We start from the raw sequence: 13,287 nt of genomic DNA on the forward strand, positions 1-13,287 counted from the left end.
CTATCTGTTTCCCCCTGCTTGAGCTACTCAGAGCAATTCAAACAACTTTATTAATTAATCCCTTTAGGGGCATCTGGATTGGAGCCGCTTGTACACAAGCAAAATAAACACAGCGACATACAGACAGACATTAATTATACATAAAATATGAAGCACAAAATAAGATCGAAAAATTAATGCTGAGAGTAAGACTGATGAATAAATCAACATACAGTGAAAGGATCAAATATCTATAAAGGACTAAAAAACTAGAGAGCATTTAGTAATGTTACTGCAAAACACAGAAAGCATCTGAAGAAGCTACAGCCCCAATTCCAAAAAAGTTGGGGCGCTGTGTAAAATGTTAATAAAACAGAATGCAAATCTCACAACCCCATATTTTATTCACAGTAGAAAATAAACAACATATCAGATGTTAAGTAGACATTTTACCATTTCATGGTAATACTAGCTCATTTTGGATTTGATCATCACATCCCAAAATAGTAGGGACAGGGTAATGTTTACAATCATCTTGGAAGTAAGGAGACCAGTTGCTGAAGTTTTGGGAGAGGAATGTTGTCCCATTCTTGTCTGATGTAGGATTCTAGCTGCCCAACAGTCCTGGGTATACTTCGCAAGATTTTCTGACACACCAAATGTTTTCTATTAGTGAAAAGTTTGGCAGCCAGGTCACTTCAGCACCCGGACTCTTCTCCTGTGAAGCCATGCCATTGTGATGGATTTAGTATATGGTTTAAAATCATCTTGCGTAAATAGTTAAGGCCTGTCCAGATGGGAGCAGAATTGCTCTAAAACCTCTATATTCTTCTTAGCATTGATAGTTCCACACCATAGGCACTAATGCAACCCTATATCATCAGAGGTGCAGGTTTTGGAACTGAGCCAGGGTAACAAGCTGGATGGCCCTTCCTCTTTCCCCTGCAGGACACAGCGTCCATGTTTTCCGAACAGTATTTCAAATTTTGATTCATCTGACCACAGAACAGTTTTCCATTTTGCCTTAGTCCATTTTAAATGAGCTTTAGCCCAGAGACGGCAGTGCTGTTACTGGATCATGTTCACATATGGCTTCTTTGCATGATCCAGCCTTAGCTTGCACTTGTGGATGTTACCACAAACTGTGCTGACAGTTGATGAATTTTTGAAGTGTTCCTGAACCCATGCAGTGATTTCTAGTTCAGAATCATGCATTTTTTAATGCAGTGATGCCTGTGGGCCTGAAGCTCACAAGCATCCAATATTCACCTTTGGTACTGTCCCTTGTGCACAAAGATTCTCTGAATCTTTTGTTGATATTATGGACTGTGGATGGTGGGATAATCAGTTTTTTACTGATTGGTGAACCTCTGCCCATTTTTACTTTTGAGAGACTCTGGCTCTCTGAAATGCTCCTTTTATACCCAGTTCTGTTGCTGTTATGTTGATAATTAAGCTAATTAGCTGCAGAATACTCCATCCCTACTTTTTGAGATGTGTTGCTGCCATCAAATTCAGCATGAGCTAATGTTTTTCATGAAATTAGCAAATCATCGCATTCTCTTTATTTCACAGTGCACCAACTTTTTTGGAATTTTCCTCTTAATCCAAGTATTAACCCTTTACCTACTGAATCTAAAAATGGCAATTTGGACATATTTTGTTATAATGGCAGTAAAATAGTCAGGAAATACCCTAAGCCTGAGAGCTTTGGTCCCTTTTCCCAGGAGTACTTGAACTTGACTTTTTTTGAACTTGACTTGACACCTGGTTAATGATTATTGCATATTACATGGAATTGTCAGCAGTTTAAAAGAAGAAAAACACAAAACAGATTTGTTTTTCATGGCTTTTATGAGAAGAAATTTTGTTATTGCTCATGAAGTTTTGATATGACATTTGAAATGTGAACCTATACATGTTTAGAACAACCACCAGTCATTTTTTGAGTCTAGAACTCTGGGTGTGCAAAACACAGTGCAAAAGATAACTATATACATAGGTGAAAATTAGTGCAAATAAAGGTGGAAAAATGCGTTCTCAACATTCTCAAGTAACATATTGTTATTGCACATGACAGACACGCACAAATGCCACTATCTAACGCTATTTTTTTTTTAAAACAAAACACCACTCTCGCTCACTCTCCTTTTACTCTCTATTTCACTCTCCTTTCTCACTCTTCTGCCAAAGCTGCCATTTTTGCGGTGCTGTTTGACATTACCGTAATATATATATATACCACACATCATATATTGCCGGAAAGCACAGATTCTCAGTTCTCTGTCAGCGTTGGAATTTTTTAGATTGAGCAAACTTTTGAGGAGTTACAGTGTTGAGAATCCATGCAGCGGTCTTGCAATACTTTTGGTGTTTTGCTATGGTGTTTTGCTATGAATGCCCACGTCATATGGTTGCAAGTACCGTAATGAACCATATATGTGCGCATGCCCACAGTTCTCAGCTTTCCAATGCCGTTGGAATTTTTCTGATAGGACAAACTTTGACAGAGTTACGGTAATAATACTCGGGACATATAAAACACAATGCCAGCGCCAGGTCAGTAGGTAAAGGGTTAAAAGTGATACTGGCCCATCATTCTGACTTAAGATGTCAAGTTCCTTTTTGTAGTATATAGATCAGTGGTTCACAAAATGGGGTCCAGGACCCCCTAGGGGGCACCAAAGATCATGAGGGGGTGCGAGGCTTGGTGTGCTCTGAGGTTGTACATGATCAGTCATAATAAGGCACTTAATAAGCAGTGAGCTTTTAGGAAGAAAAACATGTAGTCACTTTCTTATGGTTTATCAATAAAACCATTAAATGGGTTGTTTGTGCAACAATATGTCAACAGTTTTTTTCATGTGGGTCTTGAGGGGCTCAGATTCTCTTATATAGAATTGTGTGCGGGGAGATGGGAGGCTTCAAGGAAAAATGGTGGGGAGCCACTGTCCTAGATGACTAAAGCTACTCACATTCAGACTTGAAAGTCCCCATTTACACCAGCACACTCATAAAGTGCCTGAATAATCAGTATTAATGACTAGGACTTGTTTTCCCCTCTCGGCCATTTCTTTCCTGTCAGTGTTCACTTCAAAAATGTTGTCTCAGTGAGTTTTTGCTGTCAGATTTTGTCCAATATTCCAACAGCACCTGCATGCTAATCTAATTTCATGCTCTATTTCTGCAGGAAATGACTTCTCCTTGCAAGCAGTGTGATGTGGAGTGGATAAAGAAGGTGGGAGACGAGCAGTAAGTGACCGCAGCTGATCTCTCTGGGAGGAGGGAGACGGGGGGAGGTATTAGGGGAGAGGAGGAATTAAGGAAGAAGGTGAAAGGTTGGTTTGGATATAAGAAGAAATGAAGATGGAATAAGAGAGTGGCAGTAAAATCAGAAGTGTGCAAAAGCATCTGCAGCTCTTCTGTATCTTTATTGCCCTGCTATGATGCCATCTGCTTGCCATTGCTCCAACTTGGTTCAAACATTGTCTAAACTATGGAATTCTATTCTTTGTGGTACATTTATATTATACAGTTTATATAATTTACTTTATTTGAACTCAGCTTTTATTTAAGTCATGTACATCATCATTTTACATGTATAACTTACCTTAAACACAAAACCTACAGCCAAGGAGCTCTAAATCAAGATGACACTTATTATTATTATTATCTTTGGTTAATAACCAAAGATAATAAGTGTGCTGCACTTCACACTTCATAAGGTGTATTTATATAACAGTAACCCACTGTTTTGGTTTCATGGATGAATTTTAACATGATGGGGGTGAACTCTAACCCTTACCCTGGTTTGTGCTGCAAGTGATCCCAGAATGTTTTGTGAGCAGTTTTCATTATCAACCATGGCGTTTTGCTTTCGTTTGGAGGGGGGCAAGACAGTTGATAAAGTTGAAAATCATGGAGAAAGAGTAGGGGAACATGCAGGAAAGAAGCCACGGGTCGGACTTGAACCCATGTCACCAGCTTGAAAGACCAGTGTTTATACATGGGGCACAACCTGATTAAGCAATCTGTGGTCAGTTTTAACAGCTTTTCTCACTCATTATGCAAATTTCATTCATAAAACCAAAACAGTGGGTTACTGTTGAGTAAATGGACCATATGGAAAATCAAAACAAAGAGTCAAGTTCATGTCAAGGCAGTGCATACCGATAAAGAACATGCACTATGTGTCCTTTAGGAACCCCCTTAAAGTCACAGGTGGAATCTCTGACTCAGTGGGTAGCTCACTCAAGGTGCGAATGTGTCTAACATCAAGAAAACCAGCAATCCATCGGAAATATGACATCTTAGACCAAATTTCAGAGTTGGACCAACACTGTCAAACAACTCCAACACTGAAGGCCATTTCGCTCAGAATGAAGTCTGAATTACACTTTGAGGGAAAGAATCATCTCAGGAATGTTAAACCCAGAGATTTCAACACTCCGGTTTTTGCTGTGTACAACAGCTATGTACTATTGTGTAGTGTTAATTTTGTCAACTAAAACTATGACTAAAATGTTCGTCAACAGCCTTTTTTCCATGACAAAATTAGACCAAGACTAACAAAAATAGATCTGTGATGACTAAAACTGACAAAAAGTAAGTTTAGTTTTCATCAAGATGACTAAAACTAGACTCAAATGTAATGTAGTTTCTGTCACACATTCAAAATCTGTAGTATTTCTCCGCTGTGGGTAAATGTGTCAAAAAACAATGCGTCAGTAGCTATTCTGCCTCTCAGCTGTAGAAAGCAGGGACCCCAGGTTTGGCAGGGTGCAGAGAATACACTATCATGATTTTATACCAGATTTAGGCAAGAAAATAAATGCTTGGACTAAAAGTAAAAACTGAAATGCATTTCATTTAAAGACTCAAACTAAGATTAAAAAAAAGTAGCTGCTAAAATTAACAGTGTAGTGGAGGTGGAAAAACTACTGATGAAGAAGACACACTTAGGCCGGCCAGACACTAGACGATTTTTTTAATCTGGAATGATTTTTAAACTGTGGGAGACCACAGACTTCAGGACAATTTCCAATGATTTTTCATCTTTAATCTGAACGCACACACTAGACGACTCAGCCAGACTGTCAGATCACTGGAGACCACACACCTGCCGATCACATGACTTCAGAAAAAACAAAACAAAACACTGATGTCTGTCGACACTGTCTTGCTGTCTCTCCACAGCAGGCTGTCCTGGCATGCATTACAGGTGAAGGAAAAATCATAATACATGGGAAAGACTCAGGATGAAATCATGGCTGAAAGTTAAAGTTGTGTTAATGGTTGTGAGCGGTGAAAGTACGTATGACCTGGCTGTGACGCTATCTGGTCTGCTTGCTCTCATTGGTTGTTGTGGGTACTCTGTCAGCGGCACTACGACCTAGAATTGTAACGATTCAGGATTTTGGAGGCTACGACGAAATTTGGAGCAGTAAAACAATCATGTTGACACCACACACATGCAGACTACTCAGACAAACAGTCGTTTGCGATGAGGCTCCTCTCGGGATACGCCCCCACGATCGTCAGGGGAGGCAAATCTTGCCCCAAATTGGGCTTAAAATCCTGTAGTGTGTGGCTGGTCTTAGGAACACCTGAATTCCTGAGTGGGAGCTCTGACTCAGTGGGTAGCTTCACTCAGGGTGCAAATGTATTTCTCACATCAAAAAACAACAACAATCCACCAAAACATGGGAAAGAGGGCCAAAGCAGGGATCACTGTACAACAGGCAACTTAAAAACACATGACTAAAAACTCTGCCCAAGGGCATGATGGTAGAAGTTGAAGTACTTATTTAAAAAGTATTCAAAAGAGTACAAGTACCCAAAAACATCTTACCAATAAAGTAATTTGAGTAAAAGTAATAAGTTGCTTTCCACCCATGTTTCAGAGTCTTATATTAGGCTATGGTGTCTTTATATTTTACTTCAATGTGCAGAAATGATTCCCTTCAAAATAAAACTAGGAGAAGCAAAGTTTGATAAAGCAATCCTTGAAGATAAAAGAAAAGGAAAAAAAGATTTAAATATTAATTTCTATTCAATTCAACTCAATTAAAAAGATTGTTTAATGCTGGTCTCATAACTTTTGATGGGTTTAACTTGAAGGGAATTGCAGGTAGCTAATAAATAAAAAAACAGCACTTTGAGGTAGTTTTGAATGTTTTATTTTACAAGTAAAAGAATAGCTGATTCCTGCAGAGTGGGCTGGTAAACTTTGTTTTTAATGCATTTTTAAAAGATTTATTGAATTTGCTGATTTTAATTGAAAGGATTTTGCACTTCACTGTAAAATAGAGCTAATTATTCTTTCTAAACTAAATCTTGAATGAATGTGAACAGTAGGGGGCAGTGTGGACACAGTTTAGGAGGCCTTCCTGTCCTTTTCCTCATACCTCCGTGTGTCTTAGAAATCTCTTAGCATTCTGTTTTCTCTCAGATTAAACCTCCACAAAAAGAGCAAAAGTGACTTTTTATGCAGCCATGTCTCCACTAAATCCTCAGCATATGACATAAATGTTTTACACTTTAGCACACAAAGGGGAAGTTAAAGAATGAAAGCAGCTTTTTTACGCCCTCCTCTGATACTTGAAGCATAGCATGAGTGTCTAAAAGAAGGTAAAAACCATCGCAGGTTGGGCAGCCGACTCCCACGCACTGAAACCCCACTGAAAGTGTTTCGATAGGGAGAAGAAAAAGAATTGTTACTAAGCGTGTGCGAGGATGTGGTGATGATGCCTACTGCTTTTTCCAGACCTTGGTCACCTTTTGGTTTTACTCAACAATATCACTCACTCCCACTGAAACAGTGTAAAGAGGTGACTGTGTTTCCTGCAGCATTTTCTTGTAATTGGCTCATTTAGAGTAAACTGCACAGATTGATATAGAGGATGTTTTTCTGAATGTGGGGAGAATTTTAACATCAGCACTAATAATCCTGACCATTTTGTATTCTGTAGGGGAGAGAGAGAGAGTTTGGGGAAATCAGTGTTATTCAAAGCTGTCAACAAACGAGGCTCATTTTGATGCTTTTAAAGCTTCTCCAGAGAACTCAGACTTTTGATGCAGTGATTGAATTGATGCGTTGATCTTAAAAAGCATAGCAAATTAAATTTTGTCTTCCATTAGTCACAAAAAGCCTAGTTTATGTGGTATAAGATCAGCATTTGAGAAGGGGGTAGAATTATGTTTGAAGACAGTCAGTTGTTACGTCTTGCCGTTGCTTGCAGGGATTTTTTACTAGATTGATGTATGCAAAATGAGTCAAGAAGTCAAACAGTAGGAAACTGCTGCAGCTTCAAGCAGACACAGATAGCAAAATGTGATTGGACCAGACACGGACAAGGAGCAAGACCAGTCTGTCCCAGTGTCTTTTTCCACACCGGGACTGACCTGGTGTGGACTTGCATGGCAAATCTGTGAAAGTTTTGAGACCGATGGAAAACAGGATAATGTTCAGTCTAAATCTGGAGCAAATATGCCTGATAGCAAAGACATCTGGCCCAGATCTGGGCGTGTGTCATTGCTTTGTCCCTGATAGCAACGACATAGGCCCAAAAGTGCTTGCCCAGAGTTCCAAGTTGTAGTCTACCATACACCCCTTAGGTGTAAAGCCTGACCGTTCAGGCCTCTGGTTTTTGAGCAGCAGATCACAGATCCTGCTCAACAGTATCGGGGCAAACACCTTACCCAACACTGAAAAAAGTGTAATACCCATGTAAAGGTTACACTCTCACCCATTACCCTTTCCCTTCTAGATTTCTTTATTCTAGTAAGTAGGGATAGCGCCTGTCCTCCATACGGAGCAGATGGGCATGCAACCACAGGAGGGAGGTGTCACCACCTACCTTGAGTATCCCAACCTGGATCTCGCATACACCTGGTGTTTTACCAGCCTTCAGCTTGTTCACAGCTTGTCAAGTCTCCTCTACAGTTGGTAGCCAGACCTTCGTTCCTTGATATCTGAGCCCTCTGTCAGGATTGTACCATCAGGCACCTGTACTGCAGAGCAGCGTGGAGAGGATGCTGCTGACTTAAGGCTCTGTATGGCTATTTAAGCTGGATGGGAACTACTCATGTCCAGGTGGCCCTCTACCATCACACAGGGCTCCGCTTCTCTCCCCATCACCCTGGCAGCCTCACACCTCAGTTGCACCCAATCCCAGAAAGGGGCAGGAAGAGGTGGAAAAAGTACCAGACTATTGTATTCAAGTAAAAGTACAGTTACTCTGGTTAAAATTTACTTAAAAAAAGTAAAATTGTTGGCCTATAAATCCACTCAAGTTAGAGTAAAAAGTAAGAATTTAAAATTATTCAAAGTACTGAGTAGATACTTTTGCTGCCAGAGGGACTTTCACAATTAAATATGACCTGTCCTTACCTAGGCCTGCAAGCACCCCAGCACATGTCGAGGGTTTTTTTGTTTGTCTGGTGATGATCTACATGCAGATCAAGAGTCATAAGTCTAAGTTGAAAGGTGTGTGAGGGCAGAATGTTTAAAAGTGTTTTAAATGACAAAATTAAATTCAGAGGAGGACATGATCAATTAGCAGAAGGGGGTGCTGTGACGTAGTAATGAAATTGATGCATAAATGTATTCAGAGTCAAAGTGTGGTCATCCCTGTTAAGTTTGGTGAAGATTGACATAAGCACTGTAGAGTTAGAAAGAATCAAAATGGTTGGCACATTTCCAAAAATAGGAAAAAAAATTTTTTTCCAACTTTGGGCCCCATTCACAGACCCACCCTATGTTGAAAACTCATAGTGTGCACAGCTTTTGATCTCCATCTTGTCTAAAATAAGCACAAAAAATTTGGAGACAATCTGATGAAATCTGTAGGTGGAGAATCTTCAGATGTGAGGCAGCACAAAACAGCCACAATATGACTTTTAACTGGTTGTAGTGTGTTTCCTGTACATATTAGAGGATGGTCCCGAGTAATTTTTTATTTTGTCTGGACCTGATACATAAGCGTAGCGATTTTCATGCATGTTGCTCTTACCCAGTCCTCTATGTCCCACTTGGGCCCCCTGCTGGGCCCCCTGTACAATGGACTTGCACGATACCACCAAAACACAAAAGTTAAAGACAATTTCCTAGAAGGTTTTTGGGACTTTTTAAACATATAAAGACCCCCAAAACAAGCTGCAAAGTGTCAGAAAAATAATATCTACATAAGAACGGCCACTAATACAATAGGTTCCTCACTCCGAGGTAAGTGCTCAGGCCCTAAATATGGACCCTCCAACTGGGTTGTTTATTATAAGGTGAGTTAAGTACAATACTTTACTCAAAATATACTTAAGTAAAAGTAAAAGTAGTGATTTTAAAAACCACTCAAAAAAGTATAAGTACACAAAACAGCCACACAATTACAGTATTTTGAGTAAATGTACTTATTTACTTTCCATGTGCGCCCCACATTAGCGGCTTTTTCAGTGCTTTTCTCCTCATAATGTGAAACGTATGGGTAAAAAAAATTCAGGTTTCTGTTTAGTTTATACTTCTTATAAGGTGTCATTTTCTTTAGATTTATTTTTGGGCCTTTTGGGCCTTTAATGACTGCAGAGGACAGTAGATAGAATCAGAAACAGGGATGAAAGTGTCTGGGAGAGACATGTGGGAAAGTGAACGAACCTGGGCCTGACACGTACATGGAGCACGCCCTAAACCACTAGGCAACCTGCGTCCTATAAGGCGCCATTTCATTGAACAGAAGAAGGCCAGGAGGTGGGCAGTGCTAACCTAACATGCCAGATAAAACGCTTCATATATCCATTGCATGGATATTTCACATTCATCTGGTAAAGTTTCCATTGAAAGTGTTTGGGAAGGGCAGGACTTTTCAAAGTGACAAAACGTGACGTAGTAGCATGCATGTGCAGCTCTGCAACAAACCTACCGTAGTTTAGGAACGGTGGATTACGATGTAGATTAAACGCAGCAGAAGGGCAAAAACATCCTCTCCACCAAAAGAAGTTTACAGTGGGGCTCTTTGCTCTTGCTGTAATAAAGAAATGTGGTCCAGATTTGATAAACTGCAGCAATACCACAGCTACAGCCGATCTAACCGCTCCACCAGCTCTCATTGTATATATACTATAACCCCCGCCCCCTTCTCCTGTGGTTATTGCAAACTTATGCCAAAGCAGGTCGGCAGAAGGACAGAGACATCTTTTCTGTCATGTAAAGGTTACAATGCTGTTTCTTGCTCTTTATTTGATACAGAAATGTGGCCAAGCTAACCACGGGCAACACGGAAGTTGATGTTAGCTCGTAGTACAACTAAACCCCACCCCTTTGCTACTGCCCTGTTCTACTCAAATAACATTGATTGATCCGAATAGTGTCTGGTCCGCCACAAACCTTGCAGACTAGAGCTTTTCAAGATGGATTTGCCAGATGGCAGACATGGAGTCTGGCCAATCCATTGGCTTTGCAAAGTTAGCACAGCTTTGGTACTAGAGAAAAAATAGCAGATTGCATAGTCATTGGCATTGACTGTTTTAGAATATCAATCCCACAGAGGTGGGCAGTGCTGAGAAGTGCTGGCCTTAACTCACTGGAAATGCCAAGTGGTGGGGGTTCCATGTTACAGAGGGGAGTTTGGGTGGTTGAACTTGCAACTGATGGCAGCCATTGTGACAAGTCCTGTCCTGTTACAATATAAAAATTAAGAATTTCTCCTTTGAAAGAGTGGGAAATATTTTAGATACTGTGAGACCCCAATTAAAATATATATGATGACTTTTATTGATATAGACATTTCTGTGCAAAAAAATGGGATGGTATCTTAAATGTACGTTTTGACAAAATGGGAAAGAAAAGCTGTTAAAAGTACTACTAGTCCACTCTGTGCAATCACAATGATTCAGTGCAGTGGGGCACAAAGGAGAGAAGAAGCATGGCAAACAAATGCACCAATAGGAGGGTAGGAAATAATGTTTAATTGATCATTTGTTCTTATGCAAGTCAGTGAAGTTTTAATTGTGGCAATGTTCTCCATAGAGCTCCGTGCATTCAACATGCACTGATGTCTGCACATCCACTCATCATCCCTTACTTTTAGAAAGTTTTACTACAATTTACTAAAGCTGATTTTTCATGCACAGTGTGTCCCTTTGTTTTCAGAGTGATCAGCTCAAACGTAGGCAGTTAACCAAACTAACTTTCTCCCTCTTGCAGCTTCTCCATGAATCATCTCACCACTATGAAGTAAAATTATAGTTTGTAAAGTTAAACTGTCAAAGCAGCTCCCCCGGCTTGTGTAGGCCTCGGTGCAGTCTGTGGCGCTCGCTACCACCCATCACAACTTTCATGAGCACATTTGTGTATTTTCGATTGCCTCACTCATCAGTAATGACACGCAAAACATGCTGCCACTCTCGCCAACCACAGGCCACAGAGCTGCAGACGCTGGCAGAACAACAACGCCCTCAGCTCCACGCTACAGAGCTCACTGACTAATCCTGTTCAGCTCGTAGAAACGGAGAGCCGTTTCCAATAAATCACGACATGATGAATTCACTGGGAAGTGGAATTCATGTTTCTATATGTGCTTAAGAAAAAGCTAAAAACATTTTTCAGTACATGGCTTTGAAGGTCAGAAAATGTAATGTCTGAGCGCCTTATATGCTGCTGTTCTGCTCTTAATCGTCAGACTTTTCAGTTCAATAAAATATATCAGAAATGACAGCACAAGCAAACACAGGACTGCTGAATTTCCACATTTGTGCACATTTTTATATATGACTTGGACTGATAGTGAGTGACCTTATTTATGACCCAAAACAGCCAGCAGAAACCCTTAAACACGGCATGTTTGCTGCACGTTGGCTTGGTGTGAGAACCGTTTGACACCTCTCTGTTCGCCTAAAAGTGCACTGAGTAGTTCTGTGTGTAGTAGTCAAGAGCAGAGTGTGAAAAGCCCCCCACATTTAACACCCACCCCCCTGCATGGGGCCAAAAACACCCAAAGAAGAAGTTCACATTGTTCATTTCTTTACAACCATCCCACTTTAACAGAAAACACAACCACACAATGACAAGCTATAAAGAGCAGTTATACCACCACATCATGCTGACCATCCACTGATGTGTTAGTTCCCCCTGAAGACGCTTTTTTTCCCAGTAAGTTTAATGCAAGCTTTTTGGTTGTGTGATGCAAAGCATACTGCCACACAGATCTGTGTGACCTGCTGTATTCCGCTACAAAACAAACAGTGTCCGCGCCCAGCATTGCATGGAGCGATGTGGACTCCAGCGTCAGAGATCCAGGTCATTTTTTTCAGCCCAGAAATTAGAGCCAGTTTTGGCTTTGTATCATTAAAAAAAAAACAATAAAGAAAATAAGGGAAAATGTTTCCCAACAGAAGCTGACCTTAGTCGCTCAACAAAGAGGCCAGCTCTTAGAACTGGCTTGTCTATGACTGACACATCAGGACTTCTTTATAAATTGTCATCTTGAACTGAGTTGTCATTTCAATCTAACCAGTACCTTACAAGCTAAAAGGTAAAAAGTATATCACCATGTCCTTGAAAAGTGTCAAAATAAGGGAGAAAAGCTGTTAAAGAGGACCATTAGCCTCTTTATTTGTGACTAGTTTGCCCCCCATTCTTTTTTTTTATCACCTGCATAGTAAGAGAACCACAGAGATGATATATGGGGTTTTTTGCAGAAGAGGCGAAGAGTGAGTCCCAGTATCAGATCAACACTGAAAATGTATTGTAAATGTATGATGAATGCACATGTGGTACCTGAAAGCACAAAATGCCTTCTCCTCCATCTATTTTCTGTACCACTTGTACCGTTGGAGGGCTGGAGTCTATCCCAGCTGTCATTTGGCAAGAGGCGAGGTACACCCTGGACTGGTCGCCAGTCAATCACAAGGCTAACACATAGAGATAACCAGACATGCTCTCACACACACCTATGGCCAATTTAGAGTGATCAGTTAACCTAATGATCATGTCTTTGGTGGTGGGAGGAAGCCGGAGTACCCTTAGAGAACTCATGCATGCAAGGAGACAACATGCAAAGGCCCTGACTGGGAGGCAAACCAGGAACCTTCTTGTTGTGAGACAACAGCGCTAACCCCTGAACCTGTGCAGCTTTATGCATGCGAAATGTAAAAAGAGCCTCCAGTGTTCTTCCAGATCCACCTGTGAGAAACAACTGTTTCTGAAACATAAACATTTGAACTTTATTTACCCCACAAAGAACCAGCAGTAATCATGTTAAAGAAAATCCTTCCATGTATTTTGATGTCATAGTTTGCTATATTTCCTGTATATTA

At 40.5% G+C, this 13,287-nt stretch overlaps 1 protein-coding gene across 1 annotated transcript in view; it reads left to right on the plus strand.

Annotated features, from left to right (window-relative positions):
- Positions 1-13,287, plus strand: part of tbkbp1 (TBK1 binding protein 1) — a 75,185-nt gene that overhangs the window by 36,241 nt on the left and 25,657 nt on the right. The window contains exon 7 of the mRNA XM_041816000.1: positions 3,170-3,231. Coding sequence (XP_041671934.1) covers positions 3,170-3,231 — 62 coding nt within the window. The remainder of the gene's footprint in view (positions 1-3,169; positions 3,232-13,287) is intronic.

Source organism: Cheilinus undulatus, linkage group 20 (genome assembly GCF_018320785.1).
Source record: "Cheilinus undulatus linkage group 20, ASM1832078v1, whole genome shotgun sequence".
Lineage (NCBI taxonomy): Eukaryota > Metazoa > Chordata > Actinopteri > Labriformes > Labridae > Cheilinus > Cheilinus undulatus.